Raw genomic sequence first — 14,545 nt, 5'->3', positions numbered from 1 at the left:
GTTGTAGATGTCCATGTTATATTTGATCTGCATGTTGGCAAACATACTTATGACATATACACGTATTAGCATTAAAAAGGAATTTCCAACAAGCACCTTATAAAGTTGGCAGCAAATGCAGGTTTTGTTGGTGACATGGCAGATTGCAACCAGCAGCCCATCCCCAGAATTGGCCAGAATCCCTGATATTTGGCTGGATAACACTTATGATCCAGCACTTTGGCATCCTCCACTGTTCTATAGCCTTTAAAGTAAGTCTTGACTTTTGTAGACTCTCTGAGTACATCATCCCTCTTTTGCTATTAAAGCCATGGTCCAATCTATAAATAGTAGTCCAGTGCCCTGCATCCCTGATGAGCAAGCTAATTGACACTGTTAATGGATAGAGTTTCACAGAGCTGTAAATAATGTGTAGGTTCACACTTACTGCCTCCTGCCGTGTTACTTCTGGGAGGGCAACAAGAGTTTACCTGCCAAGTCCCGTCTCTCCAGCCTGTCATCCCTGCTTCCCTCCCTGAGCCAAGTGTGCTTCGGCCAAGGGATTTACAGAAATCAATAACTCTGTGTGCCCCCACCCCACCTCCCTCTGCCCGAGTCAAAGTCAGAAAACTGCATCCTCTTCATGTACTCTAACAACCTCTTGAAAGAGGAAAACAGGACTACAAGAAAGGAAACCATAAAATCACTTTCATTTTGGCCCACACCGTTTGTATTTAAAGTTTCCCTTTAATGTATGGCATATTTGATGCAATATTACTAAAAATGCATGTCCTCTGTCTAAAACTAAAAGGCATTTAAACCTCTGAGACAGCTCAATTGATCATAGCAAAGCCACAATCATAGATGACTGGCAGCTGCAAACTGACTATGGACTAAGAGACAGATCAGGTTCTCAGTCACTTTGATTTTACAAATTGAAAGGTACCTTAAAAGACATCGCTTCAAAGGCACGGAGGTTGCTTGGATGGACTGTTTGAAAGAGGGATGAGAAAGAGACATGCAAGAAGAGCAAAAAACACTACCTGGTGAAATCATTCACACATTCATCCTCTATCAGTATACTGCTGTACATGGGCAACCTAATGAAATGAGATACACTTGATTTATCCCACACTGGGAAATTAATTTCTTAATGTGAACTAAGTATAAAATGTGTCCAATACTGTATCTGTCCTTGTGGTAGTGAAGCTGAATCAGTCTCTTACAGAAGGTGCTCCGTTGCATGTCCAGCAAGTGGTGCCGAAGGTAGTCACGATGCAATCAGTGACCTCCTCTTCGAGACTGATGTATATACGCAAGCCTTTATAAAGACGCTGGCACTGAATACTGTTTTTTTTATTTTCCATCTTCCAAAAGCTCATTTTCACTTATACCCTGCTTGCCAACAATATAATTTGTGTCATTGTCCTAACTTTTATTTATTTATCTCATATCACCACTGCAGCTGGAGGAGACAATTAATTAACACTAATGGTGTGACTAACAAGCAGACACCGGGGTGTTAATTGCCTCGATTGTACTGTATTTCCTGGTAACCACATTAGATAGATAGATAGATAGATAGATAGATAGATAGATAGATAGATAGATAGATAGATAGATAGATAGATAGATAGATAGATAGATAGATAGATAGATAGATCTGAAGAGCAGTGAAAACAGATATGAGAACCCACGAGGCATTAATTATTTGAGCAGTCTTTTTTAATTAAGCCAGATCTACCGTTGTACAGTGTACCACAGATCAGATGCCATAATGAAACTCATATAAAGTCCATATACTTTGCTTATTCTACAAAATTAATATTTGATCACCAGAAAAGTAACACAAATTCTGTCTCTCATCTTTCTATTCTGGCATGCAATTTGCTTGTATCAAACACACACAAAAAATGGATGCGATGCATCTCTCGTACAAAGCCTCTGACCAGTTTATGTCACTGGCAATAGAGCACAGAGACTGTTGGCTGCGGCATCACTCCTTAAGTGAGAAAGATGGATGGAAGGAGCGTGGAGAGAGATGGCTGAGCGATGGAAGAGACGGGGTGTGAGGGGAGGCATGGAAAGGCGCTGGAAACGAGGCCTGCAGTCGCCCACAGATGCTCCCTCTGTCTCTCCCTCCTTTTGAGCACAGTACGGGAGCAGTCTTTTGGGGAGGCTGGCAGGCAATCAGCGATGCCATGCCAGCAGTGCAGCGATGGCAGCTTAACCTATTTTCGGAAATACCACAGAATATCTATTTATAACCGCGCTGAGCCGCATGTATCTTCACACATCCCTCACGGACTTGAGCATTCTTAGACATTTTCCAATCTAAAATGTGCTTTCCTTAAATTTCAAGGATTGCTTAATATCTGTGGAAAACAAGGTCTGCTAATAGTTCCGCTTATCCCCACTTAGGGTGGCAAACTACCATATTATTCACGCTGTCAAAATACTAACATTTTACGCGTAATATATTTTGTCATTAATTATAAACAGTTTTGCTATTACTGCTTACATTCTAATCATAAAATAAGAAATCACCTCTGGACACCACAGAATTAACATTACAAGTAGCAGCGGTATTATTGAATTACATATTACTAGTGTTACTAGAGGGATTTTCTCATGTCAGCAGCTTTCAGGTGATTATTTTATCTGCCAAGCTTGGCCTCTGCTCCTCCTCAATCCATCCCATCCACTGTTGCCCAAACGGCAAACAGCCTGTCAGAGGCATCCTCCATGTCCCAAGCTGAACCATCACTCTGCTCTCCCAGCGCCTTAGGATAAAAGCTGCCATTTGTTTCTGCATCTCTGACAAACACTTATCCATCTGTCCATACATCCATTGTTCTGCGCCGTGTGTCTGTCTGTCATTTGCCTCGTGAGCCCCGCTTCATACGTGTTCCATCCTAACTGTGCAAATGCTCTCTGTCACATCGGGCTGTATGACAGTGGGGGGGATTAGGTGAGAGTACCAAGTCCAGTATCCACAAAGCTTTGTGTTCACGTGCACTCTCAGGCAGATTCATGTAAGACATAAATGCATTGTTCATTCACACCAATATCAAGGACTCGACGATTTGGCAATCAGAGAAATGTGACAGCTTGACTAATCTGTGATTGTTTTTTGTCCAAAACACGGGGGCTAGCAAGCCCTCCAAGGGCACGGTACTATAAGACAAGACAAATAACTTATTATTTTCCAGGCTTGTACAAGGCTTTATCGCATGAGTTCTCCTGAACCATTCCAAAATGGAGAGGGATTATCACAAAACATTGCATTAAAATCTCCTCTCTCCCCTCTCCCTTGTTATTTCATTTTCCTTCTAAAATGAATCTGTGCCCAGCCAGGCTCAAACACAACATTAAAAAGCTCATGCTATTCTAACAGAAACCACCAACCCCCTCCTCCTCGCGCTCTCCCTTTTCCCCCCTCTGTGCCTTTATAACCCCCCTCCCCCCTCATAAGAGTACACTCTGCTCTGTAGGCAATGGCACTCTGCAAAGCTGCCCATTCAAAATAGATAGGCTTCTATCTCCCTCTATTTAGACTAAGAAAATAGCTCTGACCTTTGAGCCTGAGCAGGAAGGCAGCGCGCTTCTGCCAACTCTACCTTTAGAAAAGAAATGTGTCCACAAAACAGCCAAAAATAATTCAACTCAAAAATCTTCCGTTTAAAATTTCTGGAAAAAGCCAGTAGCGCATTCATCAAATCAACAGTGCTACCAAATTAAAATCGCCTTCCATCTCGCATTGATTATTATTATAGGTTGTCATCAAAACAGTCAACTTACCAATATAACTTTTTAAAACACCATGGCATCACCACCATCCCTTCAAACACAAACACTGTCCAGAAAATGTAGAATGAAGGACCAAAGAGCTTTATTTACTTGAGTTAATGAAATGCAAAAACATTATAGGTTTCATTAATGAGTTAGAACTCACTGCTCATTTTCCCATCTCTGTTCCCATTCTGGGCACCCATTTACAGCAAACACATTCCACAAAGGTCATGGTGTAACAGCACTTCCAACAAACTGAAAGTATAATATACTGCAAGCAATAATGAATGTTGCATTGGTGCAGGAAATCAATCCATCTGAAAGGCTCTCCTGGGCAGGTATTAAAGGAGAGGGAAGCGGAGACGGAATAAAAGTCAGGTGAGCCTGGTGAGCAGATACAAACCTCCAGCAGAGCGCAGCCTTGTTGCCATCTAAGATTGCCAATCTGCTTGGAAAACCAACAGAAAAGAGCAGGAGAGAGAGGGAGGCAGCACTCCTCATCCTGAAGTCAAGGCCCATAGCGCCTGTCAGTACCCGTTGAGCTGCTGCATCTTTTATGAGGAAAGCCCTGTTGCTTATTACAATATTTACAGACGTTTAAAGATTGCGAGGCAAGTGTTGTTACTGCATTAGCTTGGCTCGGTGGCCTTCGCTCACTAGACTCTGACAGGAGATTTTATTCTAGATTTGTTCAATTGAATCACTGCACAAAACTGCACGGAGAATGAGAATTGTTTTTCAGGTGACTCAGAGGTCACACGCACAGCTGGAACGGAGTGTAGCTTTCATGGCATTTATGATATTGGTTCATTTCATTAGTAAACAGGCAATAATGTCAAAAGGAATAAGTTCCAAAGCTGTCTATTAAATCTGTAATATTAACACAGTTTGGTCTTTCTGTACAGTCCATGTTGTATCTACAGCTCTGTTTATGGATGTAAGCGAATTTTTCCCATCTGTTTCCCCAGGAGGGATGCTGTCCTACAGCAGTGCCGTGATCTTTGACACTTTCCATAAGGCACACGTAATATGGAAATGTGTGCATGTACTTCCATAATATCAAAGGAAGAAAGCAGCTTTAACAAACCAACGGTTGGTTTAACCAGTGCTGTTGCCTTTAAGCTCCATCTTCATAAAGGAGAACTGGAATGTATAGTTCTGGTTTGATGAATATGCTTTGTTCCAACTAGCTGTGCTTCCTTCCTTCTTTATTCTTTGAGGAGCACAACTTACAGAGAAACCCTATCCATCAGACTGCTTCAGACGAAGGAAAAAATAAAAACTTGAATAAATATTTCATTAGATTATTCTGTGATTTAATGTGCTTCTGCTTGCTGGGGTCTACGGCAATATCTCCATTTATAAATGCATTAACACAGTAATACTCAACACAAGCTTAGTATTGATATCCGGGCAGCCTTACCCGGCAGATTGGAGCAACCTAGGGATTTTTTTTTGTCTGTGCATCTACCTGTTGTGCTAAATTATACATTTCCTCTCTGATCTGAGTGCATTGTGGAAACTCACATGATATAATCTACCCAGAAAACTGCACTTTTAATTAAAGAATTTGATATAGCAAGCAACATAACAGGCACAATGCATAAAAGGAACACTGGTTCTGGATATATGCATGTGCATATATGCATGTATGTATTTGTTCTGCATGTGCTGGTCAAAGGTAATTAGAGCCAAAGGGAGAAGTTTTCACAGTCTGTGATAAATTCAACATCAGGAAATCCTCTACTTATTAATACCAATTGGGCGACAATAATTGGCAGGCCATCGACAGCGTGGGCAGAATTAATCATTTGAAGAGGCAGGCTAGACTGAATTTTTAATTGGCAGAGGCAGCCACTGTTTAGGGAGGCAACCAGCTGATCACCCAAGAGACTGCTGCTTCAGACAATGCACATTTGCTAATCCTCTTGAGTCAAGTTATTATGGCCATGCATTATTATCACGCTTTACAAACTAATTCCATGTTTTCCCTCTCGGATTACCAAGGGGAAAAAACAGTTGCATAAGAAAAAAGGAAATAAACACAGAGAGCACAATGTGGATGAAATGAAAATCCAAAAAAATCCAAATGACAGAATAAGCACAATGGCTACGAATGCACAACACTTAGTATAATGAAAATAGCATGTGCGCATGTGTGTATGTGCGTGTGTTCCTCTGTCCATCGATTTGTTAGTGTGAATGTGCCACTTTGAGGGTGCTTGCCCAGTGTTTCCATCAGGATGCGTACCCCATAATCCTTTTTCTGCTTAATAACGTGATTAACTATAAAATAACCTCATCAAGGATCACTGACACATTAGAGTTTGATTTTGTATTGTTAATTGTGCAACGAGGCTTCATTACATCCTAACTCATTTAATTTGACTGAACTATGCTTATCTAAAATTAATTAGCGGTTTGTACGTTAAAATTCAGGGTAAATAATGCCATGAGAAATGCATTTGGAATCATATTTTTAGCATTTTTGCTAGCTCAGAAAGAGAAGATTATCCAGCTACATTTAAACAGGATTTGTTGTTTAGTAAAATGCAAAAAAAAAAAAAAAAATCATAATGCACAATCAACAGATCACTGGATATTTTTAAGGGATTTCACTTTGTTGAAAGGCTCTTTTGAGTTTTGCATTTCAAACTGACAAGAGAACTGAGGAGGGTGATCATACAGAGTCTCACCGAAAGCAAGCAGTACATCTCAATTACACATTTTCCCACTTCTTCTACTTTACCACCAGGGCAAGAATGATGTAATAAATTGATGATAATATAATGCTACGAGGAAATCTGACAAAAAAAACCTTTTCAAATGAATAACAATGTAGTTTTTCCACTGTATTAATTGAAAAAATAATTGCTAATCATGACATATCAAATTTATGGCCTAGGTGTAGGAAATTATGTATAGAATTTCACTTGAATTATATACATGTCTACCAAAGATCAGTGTTTTTGTATGCGTAATGGAAATGTGCTGTTTATGTTATGTAGAAAGCCTAAATTGTCTTTTCCCTGATAGCACGATAAGGTGACATCATTCAGGACCCAAAATACTGCCATTACTGCAACACGGGTGAAATGACATTTTAGTATATGCATGAACACAAGCACAAAAACACACGCATCCAAAGCAAACCAGATCAGTGCAATACTGAAGAAATGACTTCCACAACAATAACGTCAACTTTACGACCGTCATAAAATATGTGGCAAACATTATTATTATTATATACTGTAACTGTATCCTGGTTTGAAACCTTCACAAAGACTTGTATTAATTATTCTAAAGGAGATGGGGACGACCTTTGTAGCAGAAACAAATTTAATATCTTGCGATGGCGACTTGATGCATGACACGACAGGGTTTGTAATGTTTACTGTCATACATTATCATTTGTCTTTTCTAAATGTCACTGTAATAAAAGGCTTATCTCCTGTGCTTACATCCTTCACACATCTGCATCTGCTCTGTGAAATGAAGAATCCACGTGTGGGAAAAAAACAAAGAAAAGGGTTTTTTATAACTGTGGATTTGATTAAATGATAGTCGAGGCCATTGCATGCTTTTGTTTGTGGCTTCAATGTGTCAGCAATGAAATCACCATAAATGTTCTCCAAATGCATTAAGTATGCAATTGCCCTTTTGTCGTTATATGAATAAGATGTTGCAAACTTTGTGGACAGTGCACTGGCCTGACCGTTACAATGAAACTAACAGTGATCACAGTGCTTATAGTCAAAGCCTGAATGTCACTGATCAGCTAAACCCGTGCAGCTCTGGGGTTATACACTTCTGGTCTAAATTAAAGGTTGGGTGAGGGTTCACAGGTCATGACGACGACAATGATGACGTCTGCACTGCTTGAATCTAGGGGATGGGGGGTGCGGGGGGGCTGTATCGTGAAATGCTTTTCCCACCCAGGCAGTGATCTATATTCTTGCTAGCCAACTTCATTATGGAAGATGGAAGTTGTCAGTGTATGTATAGTGAGCTGAGTGGATTTACACCCGCTGCTTCCATTTCAGCAGAAGCATCACTGCCCCACTCTCCGTGGCGACGTCCGTCATCTTGTGACAGTTCGTGCGCCCTTTGGAGACGTTGTAGAATTGAACTGATTTCGCCGTGTCGCGTTTGCACCCAGCCCGCTCTATTTGCACATGGGGAGATGTTAAAGAAAGCATATGGATGAATAAATGATGCCGCCCCTCCGCAAAAGATGGGACTGGCAAGAGGAGGCTGTTGAAAAATGCATCCTTTCCGAGCGCCTCTGCCCCACTTAGGAGCGTGTTAAGGAAACACTCAAAGGCAATAAAATAAAGAATTGTTCCTCGTGTTCAAAACACTCAAAATATGTGCAAATCTTTCTTTTTGTGGTCATAATAAATACTGAAATTTAGGGATAGAAATGCAAAAGCGCGTCAAACCAATCTTATAATTACTAAAAAGCTAAAAACTTGCCTTACGCACAAAAAAAGCAACTGGAGCAAAATGCCAAACCTCATGAATGTTATACAGAAATATGAGCAGTGATGAGCATAACGATACAGATTATTTGGGGGGTTGACAGCTGAGCGATTAAGCCCGATTAAACAGGAAAATAAAAGTGACAAAAATCCGCATTTCACTACAAATCAGTTCAGTACGTACAGATACTAATAAGCAGATATTAAGCTTCATATTGGCCTCGCAGCCATTCGAGGGGCGACACATTACCTTTGTGCATGCCGGTGTATCGGTCCTTGAGAACTGTCAGTTCGTGGATTTTCCCAAACTGTTCAAACAGGGGTTTCAGGTCTTTTTCTTCCAAGTTCCGCGGTATCTGCCCGATAAACAGTTTAATGGCATCTTGGTCTTTCATGTTGCCGCTCTCCGGATGAATTGAAATGGGTTCTGACCCGTTCATGGGTTTCGGAAATGTGATCTGAGGGTACTGGTGCTGATGTGGGATAAGTAGTAGTGGTTGTTGGGTCGGTGGTGCCCCCGGTCCGGTGAAAACCAGGCTGGAGTGAGAGGGCTGGGGCTGCTGTGGATGGTGCTGCCTTCTTGTTTCAGTCTGAGTGAATCTGGCCATTCTGAGCTGGGAGCAGAGTGGATAATAATGACAACACACACACACACTGTGAGAGAGCAAGCACTCAGCTGGAAACCAGGCTGACTTTCTATCCGACACACAACACACACGCACACACAGCGAGGAAGAGGGGGTTGATATTGGTGAAATAAGCGCGCAGAAGCGATATGAGACACTATAGAGCGACACCCAGTGGTGTTTATGATGTACTTGAACTCAAAAAAGACTTCTTTCGGCTGCTTCCTTTAGGGGTCGCCACAGCGGATCATCTGCCTCCATCCCACCCTATCCCAGCATTCTCCTCTGTCACATCAACCCTCTGCATGTCCTCCCTCACTACATGAATCTTCTCTGAGGTTTTCATCTTTTCCATCTTTTCCTCCTGCCTGGCAGCTCCATATTCAAAATCCTTCCTCTCCACATGTGCAAACCGTCTCACCCTTTTCTTTCTCACTTTGTCTCCAAACAGCTCACCGTGATCGGTCCCTCTGATGTACTAATTTCTAATTTAATCCATTCTGGTTCCTCCCACTGAAAATCTTAACATCTTTAGCTCTGCCTCCTCCATAAATTACAGCAGGGCTCACTATCATCTTGCAAACCTTCCCTTTCTTTGCTGCTATGCTTCGTCACAAATCACGCCTGTCACTCATCTCCACCCTGCCTGCACTCTCTTCTTCACCTCTCTTGTCCACTGTCTGTCACTTTGGATGGCTGACCCCAAGTATTTACACTCCTCCACCTTGACTATCAATAATCCACCTTTCCACCAGTCTCCCTCATATATCCACACATGTATTCAGTCTTGCTTCTACTGAATTAAATTCCTTTCCTCTCCAGAGCATACCTCCACCTGTCGAGGCTCTCTTCCACATGTTCCCTACTCTCTTGTGGCCCCACGTAACTGGGTTCAGCTCAACTCAAGAAAGACATTTTGGCAAAAAAACAAAACAAAACAAAAAAAATGAAAAACATTAAAGATGGATTTGCTTTTGTTTTGTTTTCAATCGCTGTCAAGACTGAAGACAAAACCTTTACTTTAGTGAAAGTAGCAGCACAAAGAAAATTACTCAAGAGATTTTTTTCCCACAGCTGACATTCACAGTGGGGAAAACACAGGTGTTAGCAATTACGATAATGACAGCTCTGTTCTGTTTAAGCGCCCCAGTATGCAAGTCTGCAGCAGAATAGGCCGACTATTTACGCTCGCATATTTCTAGCTGTAATTTATAAAATGTCTTCTCTTAAAGTTTGATCACATTTTAATTGTTTTTTTGACTATTTAAAAAAAGAAGGTTTTGATTTAAAGTGGGTTAAATGCTAATTTTGTCAAATGATTTATAACCCCAGTATTGACCTTTGGTTCCAACTGAGGTTGGACTACTGAGTAAATTGCTAATGTGTGGTAAAGTTATCACAAAGGTTATTCGATATCACTTAATTTCATGTGTTTTTTCAGTATAAAACTAAATATATCAAATCTCACAGACATTTAAGCAACTTCATTGTGCCGTAGTTGTGTTCGTGTTTGTAAACAGTGCTGCGGCACCCCATCAGTCCTCAAATCATCATAGAAATCATTTAAATGTTGAGATAAATGTGGAAGCCAGCTGTAAATCTGTCAGTGTGTAAACAACAATGAATGAACCCCCTGGTGTCCACAACACTGTTTTGTCTTTAAAGGACCATCAGGAGAGGTAAAGAACACATTTATTTCTTTTTTCTCTAAATTAAAACAGCTGAAGGTTAAACAGTGCTATGGTGCAGGCCATTACCATGTATTTGAATTAATGGCACTGTAACAGTATCCAAAGGTTGTTCTTAAATCCAATAATCAAAGATTGGCTTTTTAGTAAGACATTCCTTTTTTCTGTTTCTGTGCCTACAAAGTTATCACAGCGCAGAAAAGCCCAGCAGAACTTTTGTTCTAATTAAAATGTACCTTTAGAAGATCGCCATTTCATTTGGCTAATTTGGGTTCCCGAATCTTAATATTAGGTCTCTGAGTTGAATAAGGATTTCTGCACTGAGCAAAGACTGTGGATTTTATCCCCCTTCATTTACTTGCTCTGAAAGAGATCACTTTACAGCCGGTGCTGAGAGGAGGAATGAATGCAGAGATCAATAACACTTTCAACGCTTTCATTGTAAGTTGCATGTACAGTTTTAATGAGCATAGGCATGCGAGTATTGTAGAGAGAGAGAGTGTGGAAAGATACAGACCCTCTTCTTCAATAGCCAATTTTCAGCAAATAAAATGACAAAATATCAACTTCTGTAGACAAATAAGTGAGCATTGAACTTCTTGTTCTTCCTCACCACAACAAATTCATAATCCAACATCCAAAAGACAAAATTTTATGATTAATTTTTGAAAGAATAGTAACCACAAGGAAACTACGCAAAGAGCTTTTTGTTGGATCAACCTACAGAGCAATAATATCAACTTGTTGTCAAAAATTAAAATAGAATAGAATAGCTCTTTATCGTCATTGCACATATACAACAAAACTGTAGATACAAAATCTGTGATCTGTGTGCAGCCGGGCTTGTTGTCATGGCTTACATGGAAACTTAAAGGATTTTACATCACCTGTGCTTTTCAAAGTTAAAATGCTGGCTGTAAAAACAGTTTATTGTCATCAGATTGAGTCGAGAGACCAACAAGCATTAACTACAATTAAGAGACTTACCATATTTTTTTCAAATAGCATGCAGACTAATCCCCCAAGAGGGGATTTATTTGCATCATTTGCTTTCTCTTTGCAGACTCTGTCAATAGCACTCAAATCCTTCGTGAAAATGAAACGCTGAACAAAAGAACGCCAGCAACAAAACTAATGCAAAACAGAGTAGGTAGTTTTGCAACTTAGCCACAAACCATCCTTTAAATAAAACACATCTGCAGGACAGATTTCTAATTACAGCCTATTTAACAGTGGGTTAAATGAAGTGATATACTGTCTGTGACAGCAGGCTCAAGGCTACGAGGTGAATCGATACTGCTGGCTGTTGCTGCTGCTGCTTCTCTCACCGTGGAGGAACGGCACCACAGGGGTGCTCTCCCAGAACTTTAACTTCTGAATATCTGCATCACTGTGTAAGTGAATCGCCTTCAGCAGCCCCTGTTGTTTTGAATTCCGCGGCGCACCTGAAAAGCTAGGCGAGTCTCAATTCCGAAGGGCCTAACGTGCAGCAGACACAGACTGGTCGACAAAGTTCGGCGTTGAGAAGTTTGGAGAAAAAACATGGGCTACAAAGAGAAGATGGCTGTTTTCTCTGGGAGAGAAGTGGGGGTCATTTCAACTTTATTGAATTCTGCTCGTATAATTTATTTTTGCAAAGTTCAATAAGCGCAAGTATAGAGAGAAAGACGTAAGCTGGCAGGGGTACACATTGACACATACCAGTCAATAAAACGGCGGGTGGTGACTACATAGACACAAGGCATTTTGAAAAATGAATGTTACTCTTTGAAGCAGTAGGTCCCAGAACACCATGTAAGTTAGAGTTGCTGAAGCTGCTGTTTGTTTTCAATTTGCGCACCAAAGTCAAAGTCTTATTTTATGCTCCACTCATAGTGTTATTAATTTATTGATTAAAAGAGGCAGGGTTCTCTGGCCATCTGAATGGGAGTTGGCAGGGACAGGAATCGAAGTAGATGTGTTTGGCATATGGCTCAGCGTGTCAGCCCGCTTACATCTGCAGTGGGGAAACAAACAGGGACACAGTACAGCTCATATTGAATAAGGGTAGTGAGCTGTCATGGCTCTGGCTCAGTGGCCTCTGAGGGAGGCTGAGTGGCTATTTTTAGGGATATGGTCAGCGCAGGGGGAGGGGTATTGAGAACTTCCACTTCATGGTTTTTTATTGACCAATGCCATTAGTGTTTTACCAGGCTGACGGCAGAGACAAGAAATCAATAAAGGTCACACTATTTGTGCAAACTAAAAAGTTACATACAATTTAACTTGCTGGCTTTTATTTTGCTGCTTGTTAACCAGTCTGGACCCTGAGAGGGAGGCAGCCTAGCTTGAGCTGTTCAGCTTGGGAAGTCTTTGAGGCCCGAGGGAGACAAAGGCAGCTCTGGGAGTCATTTTGCATTCTGCGAGCTCTTGTAGACGTACAGTCAAGACAGACATACTCCTACACTCATAAACACACACGCCACCCAATTATCCAAATTCAGCATTGTTCTCCAGATTGACTAACTCGCTTGCATAATAAGCAAACGCCGTCCATGTGAACGCGCACTTTAAAACGCTGCATGCTGTCTTGTTATGAGTTGATGTTGGTGAGCGAATTAGGAACTTGACATCACAAAGTGCGCAACACTTTGCTGTCGAGAGAAAGCTCCTCTCCGCTCGGGCTGGCTTGGTGATTGCAGTTGTGGGTTAGTAAGCGACAAGAGTAAGATGTGTCCCCCGGTGCCTAATTCACCGTTGCATTCTGGTTATGCATTGCAAAGCACGCTTGTTCAGCTGTAAGATGTTTTTTCGAGAAAATTAGGGTGTGATGTGATGATGGTGTATCACACTTGAGACAGTTTTATGGACCAGTGACTTAACAGGCTGATGAGATGTGATAAGAGCTGGTTGAACTGCGGAGCTGGGGTGATGCAACTTTTACAAGCCTTAGATCCCTGGAATGAAAGTAGCTTAGAGCTGTTTGATATTAACCAGTTATTCCAACAAAAATGGACTTTTTTTGTGTGTGTGGTTTTGGTTCTGTTGCAATCATTAAAAGGGTCATCTGTGTCAAATAGCCATCCATACACTCTTTACTGTTCATCTTACCAGGTTTGCACTGGGATGTTTTTGCAGACACTAGGCGAAGGTGGAGTTCTCACACCCAACTAACACAGACAGAAATACCACACAAATTTAGAAATGCAACCTAACATGCATGTTAGTGGACGTCAGGAGGGAACTGGAGAACAGCCACGCACCCACAGGGAGAACATGTAAACTTTCCACCAAAAAGGCTTTAGCCAGCCACAAGGTCGAAGCCAGCAAGCATTTCCTCACTGCGAGGGACAGGCCTAACTACTGCGGCACCGTTCTGACTGTGTGTCAAACGAGATCAGGAAAATAAGCTTAAATGCGTAAATAATTGAAACAGTGATATATTTTTTAAGATCTAAAGTAGAGATAAGTGCTACTTCACTACATCTGTTTGCTCTAATAAAACTCCACAACCCGAAATGACAAAATAGTAAAGACTTGCACATGAATTCTACAATCTCGGTGAGCATACATAATTATCCAACAGAGCCAATTTAAAAAGCAGCCGAAGAGTACACACCAATTTCCTTTTTTCATTTCCAGTTAAGAAAGGCCAGGAGTGTAATCATTAGGAAAAAGAAGGAAATGAGCTGCCTCTTGGAGCCGTGCTTACAGTAACTAGCTGTCTAAATAATAATTACATCAACCTCCCTTAACTCTCTGTAGAATGAGCAATATAATTTTTAAGGGGACCTCAGATTTAAACTGCACCCAGGGGGTGTATTTATTTATATTTCATTCTAATTGTCCCTGTTTACTTTCTGTGTTTTTACTCTGGTTGGTTGGTAGCAGTTCATTTTGGCACTAAACAGATCCAGTTTGTGGTTTCCTCCAGCTGAATTGGAGGAACTGCTTGTACTTTGTCCATGGAGGAAGTGAAGCAGACTGTTTTCTCCTGCAC

General features: G+C 41.1%; 1 protein-coding gene across 8 annotated transcripts in view; it reads right to left on the bottom strand.

Moving 5' to 3' along the window:
• celf5a (cugbp, Elav-like family member 5a) overlaps positions 1-8,962 on the bottom strand; it is a 200,479-nt gene extending 191,517 nt beyond the window's left edge. For all 8 annotated transcript variants that reach the window (XM_085152292.1, XM_085152295.1, XM_085152293.1 and 5 more), the window contains exon 1: positions 8,503-8,962. In XM_085152292.1, the coding sequence (XP_085008418.1) occupies positions 8,503-8,860 (358 nt within the window). In that variant the 5' untranslated portion in view covers positions 8,861-8,962. The remainder of the gene's footprint in view (positions 1-8,502) is intronic.
• Positions 8,963-14,545: the final 5,583 nt, after the last annotated feature.

Source organism: Neolamprologus multifasciatus, chromosome 23 (assembly GCF_963576455.1).
Source record: "Neolamprologus multifasciatus chromosome 23, fNeoMul1.2, whole genome shotgun sequence".
NCBI classification, from domain to species: Eukaryota; Metazoa; Chordata; class Actinopteri; order Cichliformes; family Cichlidae; genus Neolamprologus; species Neolamprologus multifasciatus.
The sequence above is the reverse complement of the archived record's forward strand: the minus strand, read 5'-3'. Positions and strand labels throughout refer to the sequence as shown.